General features: G+C 48.8%; 1 protein-coding gene across 3 annotated transcripts in view; it reads left to right on the top strand.

Annotated features, from left to right (window-relative positions):
- Positions 1–11,007: 11,007 nt before the first annotated feature.
- CACNA1E (calcium voltage-gated channel subunit alpha1 E) overlaps positions 11,008–18,402 on the top strand; it is a 218,712-nt gene continuing 211,317 nt past the window's right edge. For all 3 annotated transcript variants that reach the window (XM_054037983.1, XM_054037984.1, XM_054037985.1), the window contains exon 1: positions 11,008–11,835. In XM_054037983.1, coding sequence (XP_053893958.1) covers positions 11,387–11,835 — 449 coding nt within the window. In that variant the 5' untranslated portion in view covers positions 11,008–11,386. The remainder of the gene's footprint in view (positions 11,836–18,402) is intronic.

Here is an 18,402-nt window from a genome sequence, read left to right on the forward strand (position 1 = left end):
TCCGCGTACTCCTCTCGCGGAGCAGGAGTACCAGCATCGACGGTGAGCACTTCCGGGATCAATCCCAGAAGATCGATTGCTTACCGCCAGACCCGGAGGTAAGTATAGACCTACCCTTTTACATCTTTCAAACACACCTGACCCTACAGCATTTTTAGTGTTGAAGAACAGTGAGGAGGGGGAAAATGGTAGGTTTTATAGTGACTAACTCCTGTTCTGACCTTTAATTTGACTTGTGGAAGCATCCTTGTCATAGCGTTTCTTTCTCATGAAGGTGAATGTCATAAGAAACCGGGCACAGTGAGGTGTGTGCATGCGTGGCTGAAGGAAAGAGAGACTCATGAATTCTGTTCCCAGCACTGGCATTGGCTAACTGCACAGCCTTTGGGCAAGCCACTTAACCTCTCTGTTCCCCAGTTTTCTCACCTGTACAAAGGTTATAAGACTTCCTAGCTCCTGTGGGTGAGTAAAACTTCACTCACTCTTTGCAAAGTGTTCAGAGATCCCTGGTTGGAAGGGACTCCTAGAAGTGCCTAGGATTGCTACACCAGCAAAGAATTTGGCCCTTTGTGTTTCCCCCATGGCTACAGAGTTATCTGTTTTCTCTCAACTCTCGTCCAAGAAAGGTGCGTGTCTCACTATAGCTAAAGATCCTACCATTATAGCCCCAAGGCTCTGGCAGTTAACATGTTTAAATCTCAGTTAGTATTTAGGGGATTACCTCGTCCCATAGTCCAGATCAAGACGGGTATTTCCTTTTTGCTGTCTGCTCATTAAAACACGTTCCTCTTTCAATAACAGTTTGGTCTGACTCATGTTACTTCCTACGCCCATCACGCCCCCAGGAACTGCCTACATAATTATTAGACTTTCCTTTGTCAGTTTTAATGACTCCTAAACAGCATCCACTTGGATAAGTGCCTGCACATGTCACCTAGGAAAACCCAAGAAACTGACTTCCCAAGGTCAAAAGCATGCATTTATTCAAAGAGAAATTGTACCTATAAGAGATCAGAGAGGCCTGTACATTTAATACAAAGCTATAAATTATGCATCCATATTTAACTAACTGTTACAATCTCCAAAAGCCCCACGGAACAGCCATGCCAGGCAGTGAGGCCAGTGTCAACAATGCGGGAGGGAGAGGAGTTTCAAACCATATTAAGTGAAATGTATAATTTGCTGTACAATGGTGTAAAGCATACTGTAATTCACACACACTGCTGCTTTTAACTGGAGACACCCTGGGAATTCAACTTCTGACCGTGGAGTTTTAAAAATGAATGGTATTGTCCCTACTGATGGGGCGGGGGTGTGTGTCTTGTAATGGCTTTTTTCTTATGATGCTTGTGATTGAAGGGTGGCTTTGTGGTGTTCATTGGTGCTAAGACCATACCTGCTCCGTGCAGACAAGGGGTGGATTTGAAGAGACACAGATAGTAGCTAGGCATCCAAATCCTATTGACTTTCAGTGGGAGGTGCCTAATTCCCATCCCTGCCTTTGAAAATCTTCCTCCAGGAGCCTGGTTCTCCACTGCCTTGCAAGGTCATTTGCACCTTGGCCACATGGCTGTAAAATGCCTACCAGCCTGGTCTGTTAGCGTTTTATACACACTGGGCATGGCTGTAAAATGTGTTCTGGACCCGATTGTTTGAAGTACACCTCTACCCTGATATAACGTGACCCGATATAACACAAATTCGGATATAATGCGATAAAGCAGCGCTCCATGGGAGGGCGGGGGGACTGCGCACTCCAGCGGATCAAAGCAAGTTTGATATAACGCGGTTTCACCTATAATGCAGTAAGATTTTTTGGCTCCCAAGGACAGCGTTCTATCGGGTAGAGGTGTACCTTCATTATATATACACATGCACATACACCGTTAACATGATGAGATCCTTGCTGAAACATAGCAGGCCTCAAGAAAAAGGTCCTGCTAGACCTGAGGAGGTACAGATCTTCAATATGTATCGGCTATTTTATACTCAGCTCCCTCCTTGTTGTCTTTATCTACTTGTTTCTGTTTGTGTTCACGTTACAGTGTAAGTTAGACAGATCATGTAGATAGCAATCTGCTATCAACATAACAATCGAAGTAACTGGAGCTGCATCATATGTCCCATATACACCAGCAGATAATTGGCCCAAAGGCTCTCTGCAGTGTAACTTTAAGTTTAGGGCCAGGCCAGAGATACTTTCCAATCAGGGAGGGTGACTCTGCTAGCAGTTGAGGTGTGAACACCCAGGGAGGAGAAACTGCTTCTGTAGTTGGATAGCCATTCACAGTCTTTGTTTAATCCTGATCTGATGGTGTCAAATTTGCAAATGAACAGTTTCTCTTTGGAGTCTGGTCCTGAAGTTTTTTTGCTGTAAGTTGGCTACCTTTACATCTGCTATTGTGTGGCCAGGGAGTGTTCTCCTACAGGTTTTTGGATATTGCCATTCCTGATATCTGACTTGTGTCCATTTATCCTCTTGTGTAGTGACTGTCCAGTTTGGCCAATGTACATAGCAAACCTGCACGTCCACCAATGTTATATATGCCATCATGTGCCAGCAATGCCCCTCTGCTATGTACATTGGCCAAACACCTCAACTGCTAGCAGAGCACCTCACCCTCCCTGATTGAACTAACCTCGTTATCTCCATACTGATTTATACCTGCCTCTGGAAATTTCCATTACTTGCATCTGAAGAAGTGAGGTTCTTACCCTCGAAAGCTTATGCTCCCAATACTTCTGTTAGTCTTAAAGGTGCCACAGGACCCTCTGTTGCTTTTTTGATCTGATAGTTTTCATTCTTGGCTTTGATAGCAACCGCACTGTTCCCAAAAAACACAACTGGCTGATGGGAGACATGATGTAACCTTTGTTTTACACTTTAAAAACATCAAAACTGAAAAGAGGGTCAAATCTGAAACATCACCAACATTTTGAGTTACTGCTTAACTGTCGGTGTCTCTCCCCTTCATTTTACTGGTTCTGAAATTGGACTTAGTCATAAATATGTATGAAAATTCTGATGATTATGATTAGTAGGCAGTATCAAGATTTGCATCCCATTGTGCTAGGCTTTTTACAATAACATATAAGGGACAATCCATGCCCCCAAAAGTTTATAATCTAACTAGATGAAACAGAAAAAGGGTGGAAGGGAGGGGGTATTATTACTTTCATTTTACAGAAGGGGAACTGAGAAACAGAGAGATTAAGGTATGTCTACACTATGGAGCATATGTCGGTATAGCCCCCTCCTGTAGATGCAGACTACACCGAGAAAGGGAGTTTTCCGCTGGTGTAGGAACACCACCTTCCAAAAAAATGCTAGCTACACTGAGGGAAGCACTCTTCCAGTGACACAGCTATATCTACACCCAGAGTTTTGTCAGCATAACCATGGCACCAGGGGTGTGTGGGTTTTTCACACTCCTGACAAAGCCAGATAGTTCTGTTCTATTCTCTGTAGGTTCTTATAACACATTCATTACTGTCTTATCTGAATGCCTTCCAGTAGTGCGTTAAGCAACATGACTAACATCTGTCACGTGTTTCTATCATCCTCTCCCCATGGGGAGAAGCATGTGTAATGGAGTTGTATAATCAATCATACATGTTTGTTAGAGAAGGCAAGGGCAAAGAAATATGCCATGCACTTAGAGTGGAAGGTTGGTCAGGTTTGTGGTGGTCCTTAGTTTCTCGGGGAGTTCATTCCATTGTCTTGAGCTGACCCCCGAGAAAGCTCTTAGCTTGACTATTTGAGGAGGAGACACGTCAAAGCCAGTAATTGAGCCCAGATCTCCTTAATCCCTATCCAGTGCCTTATCACAAAGCTATCCTTCATTTTATAATGAATCTGATCCAAGATACTGTGGTGTTAATGGAAAAACTCCTAATGACTTCGATGGGCTTTGGTTGGGTTCAGTTTGCTGTGGAATTCACCCCAGTGGCTCATTGTGAAGTTCAGCCTTTATAAGCATGAAGAAAACGTTTACAAATGTGAACTGACTCTTTGTGCTTGTCATACACTCAGCCTCTGTGTTTGTGTGTTTTTATCTATGGTAAAATGGGCCGATGTGGAGATAACACTATTTTTGCTATATTCATGCATTGCATATTAAGCGCAAAAATATTTTAATCACAATTAGCGGAATTGGGTAGAATCTCATGGAGTATTTGTTACCTCTGTGGATTAGTGTGAAATTGAATCTGCTGGACAGAAGGAAAATGTAAAATATATTGTAGGCAATAGTTGCCCTTTTTGTGGCGTTTTGTATCATCTTAGAGTAATTGCATTTAATAATGGGCTTTTTTTTCTGGGAGGAGAGCAGCCTTTGATTTACATTCCAAATTCTTCAAAAAGGAAAAAGTTATTTTTAGTCTGATTATGGGGTCCTAATAAATGAAATGCGTGCCTGTAAAATGTCCCGTTAATTGTAATGTCACTCTTTTTGGAGAGGTATGTGGCTCTGTTGGTTCTCATTCTGTTAGAGATGTAACAAATAGCCAGGAGATGGCGCTGTGGTAGCAGAGAGAAGTTTTCAGGAAATGTACAAGCCAAATCCCGTTTCTCTTATAAGAGTACTTCAGAATTCTACAGTTATTGTACCAAACAAAGCTATAGCACCACTGCAAACTGCCCCACCATTTTGGTTAGATCTTGCTCCTTGTGAAGTTGATGGCAAGCGCAGGATCAGACCATATGTAATACAATGGCATTTTTAAAAATAAGGCCCTATGCTAAAATATTCTCCTTCAAAGTCAGGCTACAAGGAAACCCATATTCTGGCAGTGTGCTGCTCCCTGCCAGACTCTTGGATTGGTCAACGTCTATTTAGGAACTAGTTGGTGCTCTGTCTAGATAGATTCCCCCACATTGTATTAATTTGGATGGAATAAATGGGCCAAAGGTGTTAACCCAGTAACTGTCCAGCATTAAACAGTGTGTTAGGGTTTGGTATACAGAGACTTCAGCCTGCTTAGTACCATGGCAAACACACCATTAAAAATCCTTTTCACCTTTTATTAAAGATAAAGAAAAGAAAGAAAAACAATTAAAGCAATTGAAATGTGAAGTATTAAGTGAGGCTTTCATTTTAACAACATCCCTTGTTCCCTTTCCCTTGAGTTGGAGAGAGTTTTTAGTAGGAAACCCTACTTATTTGACCATCTCTTAGAGCAGTGTTTTTCAAACTTTGGGTTGTGACCCAGTACTGGGTCATGGCATGTCAGGCACCGGGTCGCCTTGCTCTGGTCAGCACCACAGGCTGGGACGTTAGTCCCATTGGCGGTGCTGCCCAGCTAAGGCAGGGTAGTGCCTACTTTTTCTGACACCACGCTGCACCCCAGAAGTGGCCAGCAGCGGGTCTGGCTTCTAGGCAGGGAGGCCACGGGGCTCCGCGCACTGCCCTCACCCCGAGCACCAACTCCGCACTCCCATTGGCCAGAAACTAGCCAATGGGAGCTGGGGGGGAGGGGTGCCTGCGGGCGAGAGTCGCTCAAAGCCGCTTGTGTGCCTCTGCCTAGGAGCTGGACCTGCAGCTGGTCGCTTCCGGGGCGCAGTGCGGTCCGTGGTGTCAGGACAAGGAGGAAGCCTGCCTCTGCATCCTGGCTGCATCACTGACTGGGAGTTGCCGGAGGTAATTCCATGCTCCAACCCAGCTCCCCAAACCCCTGTCCCAGCCCTGAGCCCCCCGAAACCTGGAACCACTTCCTGCATGCCAAACCCCTCATCCCCAACCCCAGCCCAGAGCCTGCACCCCCAACCCAGAGCCCTGACTTGCTCCTACACCCCAAACCCTTGCCCCAGCCCTGAGCCCCCCCAAACCTGGAGCCCCTCCTGCACCCCAAACCTCTCATCCCTGGCCCCACACCAGAGCCTGCACCCCCCAGCCCTAGAGCCCTGATCCCATCCCACACCCCAACCTCCTGTCCCAGCCCAGAGCCCCCTCGCACACTCCAAACCCCTCATCCCCAGCTCTGTTGGGTCACGGGCATCAGCAATTTTCTTCAACTGGGTCCCCAGAAAAAAAGTTTGAAAACCACTGTCTTAGAAGGTAGCAAAGTGGTAATCACCGTTCTTGTGGGGAAAAGAGAAGTTAGCTGAGATGGGCTGGAGCTGTTACTGCTGCTGCTGCTAAAATTGAATCCTGTTTCATCCCAGGGATTCAGCTGGAGCCAGCAGAGCTGGTGATATCATCTGGGTCCTTCACTCTTGCCTGGTCTGGTCAGGACATCTCTGGGTGTCCCAGGAGATGGTGTGGGTTGTAGCCATGATGATGAAGCTTGCTCCAATTTTTGTCCCATAGGTCTCTTTTGCAAGGACCCCAGAAGGGGAGTGGTGGGCGGAATAGCCCATCCTCTCATTATTTTGTCCACTAAGTAGGCCTAATTTCTGACATATCAATTTAGATTCACTCATTTCTGGTTCCACACCTTTCCTGTTTACCAGGCATGAGATTAACACAGTCCTCAAGTTCTATCAGGGGGCTTTTTTTGTCTGGACTAATTCAGTCCGTCCACCCCCCTTTCTTACCTTGTCCCATCAACATTTGTTATAAATTATTGTGACATTTTATGAACTTTAACTCACTTCTTGTGGTTAAGCTCGCAATTCGAGTAAATGTCTAGGCACGATTATCACAACACCCCCAATCCTGCTACCCTCAAAGCACTCCCCATGTCCCTGTCTGTCGGTAACACTTTATCCTGATCTTTTTCATTCACAATATATTTAGCCAGCTCTAAACCTGTTGGGCCTTTGTACTGCTTAAACATCTGTATGCTCATCATCTTTCCCACTGACCAGCAAAACGCTAGCAGAGCCGTATGCCAGAGTTGGAGTCATTAAACAGAATAGTAATGCTCCTCATGGGAAATAAGTTCTGCAGCTCCTTGCCTGGCTGGGGCAATTTTGTTTCAAGCATCCTCTGTGTTCCCTGGAAGAGTATCTCTCTCTCTCTCTCTCTCACAACACTGGCATTCCCTTTGTTCCGCACTGGGACAAGTGAGTGGCCCGTCGCACTTGGGCCATTAGGGAGATGTAGCGAGACTTCTTGGTCCCACTGGCATAGGGAGGTTGCTTCAGAAGCACCCCATCCCATGAAGGAATTCCCATCTTATAGATCCCTGTTGCACACTGGGAAGGAGGAGAGGATGGGGAGGGGGAAATGGCTACCGGACTGCTCCCTTGCCACTGGGAGGCTTGGAGGGGAGCAATCAGGAGTTCCTTCTTTGCTCTGATGGGAGAAAGGAGCCTCTAGTTGTCCCTGCCTCCCTGGGTCTTGCTGGAGGGGAAAGAGCCTATTGCCTATTGTTGTACTCTGACACCCTGGGTAGTTTATTTCAATTGTAATAAAACACGGGTTATATACTGGGATAGTAGATTTGAAAAGAAGTTTAAACAAACATCCCTGTGGCTCTGGGTGGTGCTGCAACAAAATACCCCTTCTTTCACTCTTCCTGCTAAGAGGCAAGTCCCACACCTCTACATTTGTTCAGTATCGGACAGTTTTACTAGTGCTGAGGATGAGGAAATCATTTTGCATAGTTACTTGTGAAGTTAGCTATACCTGATTAGTAGCTGGAGCCACAAGCATTTGGCCCAGCGAGAATGTTCATACCGAAACCCAGCAGAGCTTTGCTAACTTGACATGAATGAGAAAACCCTGGGAGCACCTAGCAGCGCAAGTGGAAGGGCAGGGAGCTTGGCTGGGCTGGGGATCGTTATTTGGCAGTTTGCCATACTACAGGCTGAATTAACATAGTTGAAAGGTAGGAACAGCAACCTCATTCCTAATGCGGTGCTGGGTAGAGGGGAAGGGAAGGATCCACAAATCATAATTGATTCAGTCAGGGCAGCATCTTGCCTGAAGTGAATCAATTGTACTGTATTTAGTCATCAGTCAGTACTGCTTCCACCCCTTCCCCGAGCTAGCAGCATGTTGGCAATGCCTAGGAACCACTCCAGATTGCACTGAATCTAGCTTGCAGTGCAGCCACACCTCTAAAACAGCAGGCCAAATCCAGGGCTGTGGTGCCTCTGATTTCAGCAGCTATGGCAGGAGTGTGCTGAGCTCCGTAAGCCCAAATATTTGCCTTTCTTCCCTACTTAGAACCTCTAAAATCCAGGGGTGTTGGAACAGTTTGTACAGTGAGGGTACTGAGACCCATTGAACCAAACTGTAAATCCTGTATATGGTGGAAACCACTTTAAGCCAGGGGGTGCTGCCACACCCCCAGCACCCCTACTTCCAGCACCTCTTCAGGCTGTTTTTTTTTTTTTTGCATCTTCCCTGTGTGGGGAAACTGTGTGGGCAGGTGGGGGAGGGTGGGGATGCAGGACAGGAGTTTCCAGCCTTGCAGACATATTAAGGGGAAGCCTCTGGATGTGTCTTTGTGCTAGAGCAGAGGGAAAAGTGGAAAGCTGTGGCTAAGGAGTACACAGCACAACACGGGGGAGGGAATGGGGAGGCAGAGGGAATAAAAGGTGGGTTTAAATCCATCTTTGCTCTCCTCCAGCCTGGTTTGCTCTGAGCTTTGCCAGCTCTGAGATTTCCCAAGTAACCAGTCCAGCAGCTGAGGATTGTCCAAGCAGAGGGAAGCCACGCCAGCTCTGTGCCACCTGCCTGTGGGATGATTCATGCATTACCAGTTACGGCTCCTTTTGGGCTGCCTTCTGACAGCAATCTGGTGTAACGGGCACAACGCACAGCCCAGGAGCTGGGCCAGTCATTCCCATGCAGAAGGAAACTTTGAGTCCCACATGGCGCATTGGCAGTCCCCCCATGCTCGCTGGAGCTGGCCAGCATGAATGCGCGTTCCTAGATGGCTGTACACAGGAATGCTTGAATTTGGCCCAAAGGAGGTCAGATTGTATGGCTGGTTGTTGATTTTACAGTTTGCACACCCAGGTTAGCTACACGTGTCCTGTCCAATCAGTGAGCAGAATCAGTGGCAGTGCCATGTGATTATATAAAACTTACCAGCACCATGTGAACTGTGAATATTCACCACACACTGCTCACCCTGCCCCCCACTTACTGAAAAAGCTCACTCACTGGTTTGAGGAAAAGATTAGACTTTCACAAGCAGTTCAAACAGTTAGCTTGGAGGAGGAGGGGGAGGGAATGAAATCCATTGGATTGCTTCTGTGCTGGGAATTGCTTGGGTGGCTCTGGGAACCTATTAACTCCTCAGGATGGGCCATCTGCTCTGTTCTCTTGGGGAGTTGGAGGACAATTTCAATGGTATAGTTCTAAGAGGTCTGGTAAGACCATACTGAAACCACCAATTATAACTCAATTCCCTGGTGAGATCAGTGCTCTCCGGAACAAAGGTGATGGGAGACACAGCAAACAGAAAATCTAAATGCTAACAGGCTCCTAACAGCTGTTTGGGTTTAAAATAAACCCAACCCACCCATCCACCCCTTTTAAAAAAACCACCCAGTTTCACTCTGCCTGCTGAAGCAGGCCTGTGCGCTAAGGTTCTTCTCTGCACCCCCCACCAAACCCTCCTTGTTTCTAGCAGGGGTGATCATTCTGCTTAAAAAGAAAACTCAGGTGTTGTGGTTTTTTATTTATGACAGTAGCACTTTGGGGCCCACTGTGCCTGGCGCTGTCCAACCATACACTGGAAACAGCTCCTGCCTTAATGAATCTATAATTTAAGCATTAAAGACCACATCTGGAAGTGGGCTCAGTGGGGCTTGTGGCAGATTGGGGGCCAATGATAGAGGGCATTAAAACAATGTTTTCAGGAGTGGCCCCTGAGTTGGGTGGCGCTCTGTTTTTGGGTGACCAACTCCAGACACCTGGGCCTGGTTTTTCAGAGATGCTGTGCACTGGCAATAGCTTTTGAGGCCAGTTGGAGTCTTGGGGGCTCAGCACCTCTGGAAAGGAGGCCAAGGTTTCCAAAGCTGGGCAGGAGGTGACCAGATAGTAAGTGTGAAAAATCGGGACACTTTGGGGCGGCGGGGGTGTGTGTGTGTGTGTGTGTAGTTGTGTATATAAGACAACGCCCCTAATTTGGGGAGGTCTGCTTACCCTCCTTGGCACCCACTAACTGAAGCACTGGAGATAAGTGGCCAGGCACTGGCCCCAGTGACCCACTGGTTGCTGGGAGGGTGCTAGAGGCAGCTATTGGCACATCTGGCGCTGGCTGGTGAAAGTGAAGGTTGCCAATGGGATCCTGTGGAGCGGGGGCCGGATCTAGAGCCCATCCAAGGCAGCCAGGGACAGAGGGCACCCGGCTTTGGCTCGCGCCTCCGGGGGTGCGGAACTGGGCCCAGCCCCGAGCTGGCGCTGAGCGCGCGCAAGGCTTAGAGCGCAGAGCCTCAGCCTGCAGCAGCCAAACCCATCCGGGGCCCCTCCGGCGCTGCGGGTGAGTTGGTGCCCAACAGGCCGGTGCCGGGAGCCTGGGCGGCCAGGCAGAGGAGGTGCGGCTCCCTGCGGCGGCGCGTGCTGCTGGCTCCGGGGCTGTGGCTCCAGAGGCGGGGTGAGGGGGGTGTTGCTTTAAATCCCTGCCCTGACTCAGCGCTTGGGGACCGCCTGGCCGGGGAGGGGTTTCCCCACGTGGCCCCGTGGGGAGAGGGAGAGTAGCGCGAGCCCGCCAGGCAGCAGCTCCTTGGGGCGGACTCCACTTCGCTTCTTTGTTCCCTCCAGAGCCCCCCCCCCCCCTCCCGGCCTCCTTCCCGCGGCTCCGTCGCTCGCTCGCCCAAAGAAAGGCGCGGGCTGTATTTTTGCCATTGGCTCCCTGAGCGCTAACGAACGCGGGGCTGCAGAGCCGCCGCAGCTTCCCTGCCGCTCGCCAGCCCGCGCCGGCCCTGTTCGCTGCCTCCCCCGCCCTCCGCCGCGCGCGGGAGTGGGGGTGCGCTTTGCTCCCCGCGCCAGAGAGCAGCTGGGAGGCTGAGGAGGAAGATGGAGTCCCTGGCGAGGAAGTTCAGCGCTTGACTCTAGCGGGGCCGGCCTGCCACCTGTGCTCCCCGCGCCCTGTTGCACGCGCCGCCCGGCTGCATGGCCCGATGGCAAGGCTTGCAGGCGTGGAGGCTCTGAGAGGCCGGAGCAAAGCGGGCTCTGGAGCCGCTCCTGTGCGGGGTTAAAGGCGGCAGCCGGGGATCCGACCCGGCCTTTTGATTTGCAACAAAGACCCGATACGATGCTGCGTCTGGTTTAACCCCTGGCTCCGGGGTAGAGCGCGCGGATGCTGCCTAGGGGCTGCGCCAAGGGACTCAGCCTCTCCGCCGCTTCTCCCCAGCTCCGCAAACTGTTACCCTCTGGGACAGCCGTCTGCCTGCAGCCTGCCTGCTCCCTGCCCAGGCGGCGGGGCGGTCGGGAGAAGAGCTCTGTCTCGCGGGCGGCCAGATCTAAAGCATGCCTCGGGGTTGATGCTGAAAGGCTCCCTGGCTCCAGAGGAATGGAGGAGACCCAGAGCGCTGGCCATTAGACTGAGCAGCTCCGAGAGGGGGCTTGCCGCCTGGGATCGCTTCAACCCTTTCCCCCTCCACTGGCTCTGTTGCTTGGTAGTTGGTGGGTGCCTTGATTGGATCGCCTCTCTGTTTTCTTCCAGGATGGCTCGCTTTGGGGAGGCGGTGGCTGGCCGCCTGGGATCTGGAGATGCGGGCTCTGAACAGAACAGGATCCGCCAAGGACCCCCCGCGCCTTCCGGAGCGACCCCGGGAGCCTTCAAGCAAACCAAAGCGCAGAGGGCCAGGACTATGGCTCTGTACAACCCCATCCCAGTCCGACAGAACTGCTTCACAGTCAACAGATCCCTCTTCCTCTTTGGGGAAGATAACATGGTCAGGAAATACGCCAAGAAGCTCATCGACTGGCCATATCCTTTCCCCCCTCATTGCCCTGGTGAAAACCCTTGCTTCTCATGCCCGGATTTGCATCGGTGCAATTCCACAGCACATGTATGTTGCATTAGCTGGCAGGCACGCAGCAGTGTGTCTAAGGTAAGCGCCTGCCTTCTGCTTTCAGTCCAGAATCGATGGCACATGGAGACAGAGTGCCTAGGTTAATCGGGTGCGCTCCTCTGCATCCCCTGTCCCCCCCCCAGGCTTGCATTCATTTCGGTTTCCAGGCTGTCTCTTTCTCCCCTTTCCTGGGTTTGGCAGGGTGAGCGGAAGTTGAGTGTGTTGTCTCGTCGGGAATAAAGGCTCCAGTTAGTTGGTTTAAGAACTCTGGGCTAGAATCAAATTGGTCCCTGCAACCGACTCCAGAGACTAAGTTTTGGATCACCCATGGGACCATGTCTGGCGAGGAAGCGTGTGTGTGTGTGTGTGTGCGCATTCGGACCTACAACCAACTCACAGTTCAGCTCCTCAACTTCTCCTCCAACTCTGTAGACACGCAGAGAAACTTAACAGGGGTCCCCCCTAGCTCATTGATGACTCTTCCCTCCTTCTCCCCAAGCCTCAAAGATCTTGAAATCCTTTTGCTCTTTGTTACTTGCTAGAATGGAGGAGGCATTGTGCAGAGTGGATTCAGTGTTCCTCTTTATGGGAACAGACCCCTCATTGATTCTGCAGGACTCTTCTTGGTGGTATGTTGCCTTCTAATAAATCCTTAATTTTATCCTCTCTCCCAGGGGCTCCTATGCCCTCCCCACGCCCCCACTGAGACAGGCGGGAAACCTCTGTCCTTTTCAGTGCTGTTCTGGAACTGCTAAGGGATGGCTACACTGTTCTGGCACCGAATGGCCCAGGGTGCATAAGAAACTAGGTCTCCCTGCACTTGTGGCAGAGGGAGATGCTGAAAACTTCTGGAGGAGGCCTCCTCCGCTCCCCCCGCCTCAATTGGGCTTAGTACCAGAGCTGAGGTCGGCTGCCTTCTTATTCCACAGGGGCAGGGGGAGTGCAAATCCCTTGGGTGGGTTCAGGGCCTCAAGAAGCTTGTGCACTGCTGTCCTGCTGTTCCCCCACCAGGGTGTGTATTGCTGTTCCCCCTCCTCAGCCATCCCCTTCCCTGGCTTAACCCTCCCCCCGCCCGCTGCTGTTCTGTGGGTGCTCCCCGTGCCCCCACTGCTCAGCCCCCTGCAGAGCTCCCCAGCTGCCGGCGGCCCCTGTTTTGAAGGACGCTCCCCTTTCAGCCCCTATGATAGCTCTGTGGTGTCCAATACTGCAGAGAACTTTGCCTGGGGTTACCCCAGGAGCCCCTCCCTTGTGTCCAGCGCCGGGCACTGGCTGAAAGAGCTCTCCTCTCCTTCCGTGTGATACCCAGGGGAGCTTCGGCGCCACACAAATCTCCTAGTACCGCTGCAGAGACCTCCCGCTCCCTCCTTAGACAGCAGCCCAGACTCCACCCTGCTCATCAGCCCTTCTCCAACGCACGCGTTCAGCACCATAGACAGCTCCCCACCGCGCGGCGTTCCCACCGGCACTGCATGGCACTCGCCGGGAAATTCTGGCCGGGGCACGGTTACAGTTCCTGCTAGTGCTTCAGCCAGGACAGTTCCCCCTCCGTGGTCAGCCGTGTGCCAGGAAGGACGCCCTCTGTAAAGAGGTGGCAGCACAATGGAATCCCTGGGCTCACCCTGCATCGCTTGCTGTCCGGTGTATTGTAGAGGGAAGATTTTTGTGTAGGGTTGGGTGGGATGCAGGGCAACCTGGAAGTTTTGCAGTAGGATGTGGTAGATGAGTGCTTTCATACTGCTCTCTTCATAGCCTCCTTGCTGCAGAAGGTAGCCAAGCTGACAAGCTTAGAGCTGGCCATGTTCATTTTTAACTCTGCCCTCTATTTTGCACTTGCAGTTACAAATGTCCATAGTTTCAGCCATTACTTTTCTCCCCGGACACACTACTTGGCTTGCTTGAGGAATCTGACAACTCCTTGCTTGGATGTAAAGGAACTTGCTCTGGTACCAAATGAAAATTCCCTTTATCTGCTGCAAAGGGCTGATTTTAGAAAGGCTATAATATGAAAGGAGGCTAGAGGGATTGATTGAACACAAATATGCCAAGAAAATAGTCCTGCTAATGCTGAGGTCCCAGTTCAGCAAAACTCTTAAGCACATGCTCAAGTGCTTTGCTGAAGTGGGGCCAATCCCTATGAGTGACATGATGAAAGATGTTAGGCCATTGGCAGTGCACATGAGGTAGTTAAGGCAAATGAAAGGGCTTTTTGATATTGAAGGAGCAGCTTAAGTCTATTAAATACTTCAGATGCTTTATGGTAGGTTTAAATCTCATCCTAACTATCCATATAATGTATTACTCATCTCTGCAGTCTGGGCTGAGGTGTCTGAGCATAAGCATCAAGAGATATCTACAGCCCAGGAGTAGCTGTGCAAATTTCTTTGGGTCACTGCATGTCCTTTCTTAGATGAATAAGCCTTATTTTCCAAAATATGTCAAATTGTTAATAAGCTTTGTTTTGTGAGATGAAAGGAGGAGCTAATTCATTTGCTTTGTCATAATTTATTTATATGCTGCTGATGGCTGGAATCCCCAAGTGGGTCCCCTTGATTAGATGATGTTCACATACATTATATAGAAACAGTCTCTGCCCCATACAGCTTACATTCATAGTGCTTTCCTGCTATACTTAAATCCCTCCCCCCACATTATCCTTTCCAAGAATTTACAAAGCATAACCATAGTTTAGCTTTTAGTTCCATTTGTCAAAGTAAATACTATATTCCCATGCAAATGGTAGGCACAGTTCTAATTTAAATATTGGAATCCTGGTCTCCTTCTGATCACTTGTCCATTGAACAGATGGAACAAGTGAAGGTCTCATCTTTCCAGGGAACTCATCTGCCTGAAAGAGTTCATGCTGTTCTTCATCACATGACCTGGTAGCTTCCGCTACCTCTTACGTTTTTTTGACGGTAACCTTGTACAACGAATGTGTGTCTTGGACAGAGTGGAATATGCACTGAGACTGAAAACTGAAATGTGGTTAGAGGCAAAGCACCAATGCTGTGTACATTTCATCTTTTCAATCTGTCAACATAATACTGTGATCCTTCTGTTTTAGACAGCATGGAGGTACCATCATCTTGTGTTGTGGCAAAATGTCTGAAATGACAGCACAGTTTATATTGCACTTCAGTGGAGTGAGAGCTCAAAGTGCAATAATTTAGGACAGGGCTAAGCTTAGAACAGAATCTCCTAATGAGGGGGCATAGTAATTGCATACTATTATCAGATAATGTAAAATGCTTGTTATTTTCTCCCTGTAATTGTACACTGGTGCAATCAGTTAAAAGGGATAGTGTCTTTAACCAATGCTACTGACTTCAAACAGTTGTGTGAGTGTCTCCACAGTCTACAGCAAAGCCTGCTGTTTGAATCCCAATCTCTGAGCTTGCAATCAAACTAGTTGATGGAGGAGAGTCTTAGATCTTGACCACAGTAAATGAGAGGGTGACTTGCCCAAGGTAGGAGGCTGGCTATTTTCAGCGGGTGATTGGGGTTGGTTATCATGGGGATGACACAGAGGAAAACCAACTTGGATCGGGAGGGTGGGGGGAGGAGAGGTGCCTTCTTTATCAAAATCCAGTTGACTAGGTAATAGGGATAAAAATAACTGGGAACTGGTGATTCAGGCCTGTATATCTGCTGGGTAAATGTGTAATTATAACCAGCAGCCTCTTCAGTTTTGCTTTTCAGTGTAAACAGGGATGATACGTAAGGAGGAAGAAAGAGAAATATGAGACAAGGGCTTTCTTTTCTTGTGGGGGATCCAATCCTCTCAATCATACAAAACTGAAAACCAGATTTATTAGCTTCAGGTGGAATTGCCCCTTTTTTGCTGTTAATGTGCAAAATACTAGGCAGGAGCCAGTTGTATTTTAGCTAGAGGAGCATTAGATTTGTTTTTCTTAAGTCATTTTTAAAATTCAAATGAAAATTGAATTACATCTGTTAAAAACAAAGCCCCATTCCTGCTCCCTTGACTGCACTTGTTCTGTCAGGGGAGCAGCTGTCAATGCCCAGACCTCCTGTTTTTATTTCATTTGCCTGGCTGCCTGGAGAACTACAATTCAGTTAGTGTGATATGGGAAGCAGCTTATCAATATCTGCTCAATTCATCTTCTATTAATCAGGTTTGACCACAACTAGACCAACGCCCACCTCCAAAAAAAGAAAAGAAAAAAAGTGTGTGGGGGAGAAGCAAACAAAAGCTGTGTTGTGATTATGGCTCCTTTTCCCAAGGACTGACTCGTGTGCATCTTCATGAATTATGCATTGATCATGCAGGTTTTCCTAGGATTACTTGGTGAATGCTGACATGTAAAGCTGTTGGGCTGATCTGAAGGTGCATGAGAGCTACTGCAGAGGGTCAGCTGGAGAAATATCCTGGTATTTTATTCTTTAACCCCAGCATTGCTACCTATGGGGCTTGATTCTGCAAGATTCTAAGCTCTCTGGCCCCAATCCAGCAAAACAATTGAGTATGTGCTTAAACTTTAAGCATGTGAGTTGTCCCATTGGCTTCAGTGAAGCCCTATGGTAGGGGAAAGTCAGCTGTAGAAATCTCCTGATTTTATAGTCGTCTTTCTTCTGCCATACTTCTCTGAAAGAGAGACCAAACCAATAGGTATGAATAAAAAGAGAATTTATTCTCTTCTTTCTCACTCTCCGCCCTCAGCTTGTCTGGACACCTGTGCAATAAATAGTGGGCACTTTTTCTGTGGGTGTCTTATCCCAAAAGAGAAATCGCTTTGTGTGTGATCTGCTGGTCCCTGGTTCCAGTCCTCTGTCTCCTTCTCTCCTGGTATCCCTGTTAATTCAATAAACAGTAGGGGGCGTAGGGTCCCCCTTGATGCTTGTATGTATCCCCTTGTTAATATTTATCCATCCACACTGAGGGGAGAATGGCTTTCCATGAGACTTGCAGCTGACTCTCTCTTCTCCAACATCCCTATGCTAATCAAGGCCAGAACCCTCTATATAACAGTCGCTTACCTCAAACCCCTCCCCACAGGAACCTTGTCCCAGTCTGCGACAGAATGGCAGTGAATTTCCACATAGTTGTAATTTACAGGATAGCTGTAACTGAAATACATTCCAGTTGGATTTCCACATTTACTGCGTTCCTAACCGGGGACAGAAAGTCCAGAGCTAAGTTTTGCACATAGCAGCCTAGCTGTCCCTCCACTAGACTGGAATTGGAATTAGTCTGTGGATTTTGTTCTGTAGGAGACGCACATGGTTTAATTTTCTGCTCACATCACTGATACAGACTGAGGACGCATTCCTGTTTGCTGGCAGCATTGGCACTGCCTGCTGAAAACCAACAAAGCCGGAAAGGAGCCTCATTGAGACGTATTAGATTGTTCAGATGAAGGACAGTTGTGTTGATTGTGGTGTTTAAAACCTCAGAAAGTGCTAGTTAACCCTGTTTGACTCAGGAACCATCTGCTGTTGTTCTGGGAGTAATGACCTAGTGGCAGTGTGGATGCTGTATCATAATCATCCTGCTTAACTGGAGGAGTTCACACTACGGCCCAAATGTGCAGGGCTAAGCTGCAGTTGCTGGCCTCCTGACAACATTTCTCTCTCTCCCTTCGCCTTCATTTCATCTTCTCTGTTGCGCTGGCTCTGATGTCATCTGTATCAAAAGTTCCTGTGGCAGGGGTGGTCTTGTGACAACCACTTCGCAACAGTGCCCATTGAGATCCCAGATAGTGGAAGCCACATTCTCCACTGCCTTGCATCCTGTGAGGTCATTTGCACTTTTTGCCCCCATTATGCAGTCACTTTGCACAGGCGTACAAAGCAGTGGGGAAGATCCCTGAGGATCTTCGGGCTTGTCTACACTACCGCTGGGGTCGATCTAAGATACGCAATGTCAGCTGTGTGAATAATGTAGCTGAAGTCAACTTACTTAGATCTACTTACCGCAGTGTCTTCACTGTGGTAAGTCGACAGCTGACACTCTCTTTCTGGTGGCGTACCGGAGTCAATACTAGATGTGATATATCAATCACTGCCCGCTGATCCGGCAGGTAGTGTAAACAAGCCCTTAGTTGCATTACTCTGTCTGGACACAATGGGGACTCTAGCAATGCCATGACAATGGCCAGTGAGGACCTGCTATGCAAGCTTCCTTATGCAGTGCCCTATCAATGCCCAGCTGTTCTATGTCAGTGCCCAGCCAGGGCCATTGGCAGGCACTTCCTTACTACAGTGCCCTGTCAGTGCACAGCAGAGCCCTCTTAGTACCTAGCACAGATCAGCTGTGGGGGGATGCCTGACTGCAGTTCCCTGTCTCTTGTGCCCAGCCACAATTCCACCATGCTGGCTTATGTACTGCAGTGCCCTATTAAAGGTGATTAGGGCCCAGAAAGGAGCCTTTAGAAGAGCAGTAAAAGTTTTGCATGGACTTGTTTAAAACAAAACTGGCTAGTACTGGGGATTTCCTAATGGGAGTAACTTCATCCATTGGC

The sequence above is a fragment of the Malaclemys terrapin genome, chromosome 8 (assembly GCF_027887155.1).
Source record: "Malaclemys terrapin pileata isolate rMalTer1 chromosome 8, rMalTer1.hap1, whole genome shotgun sequence".
In the NCBI taxonomy this organism is placed as follows: domain Eukaryota; kingdom Metazoa; phylum Chordata; order Testudines; family Emydidae; genus Malaclemys; species Malaclemys terrapin.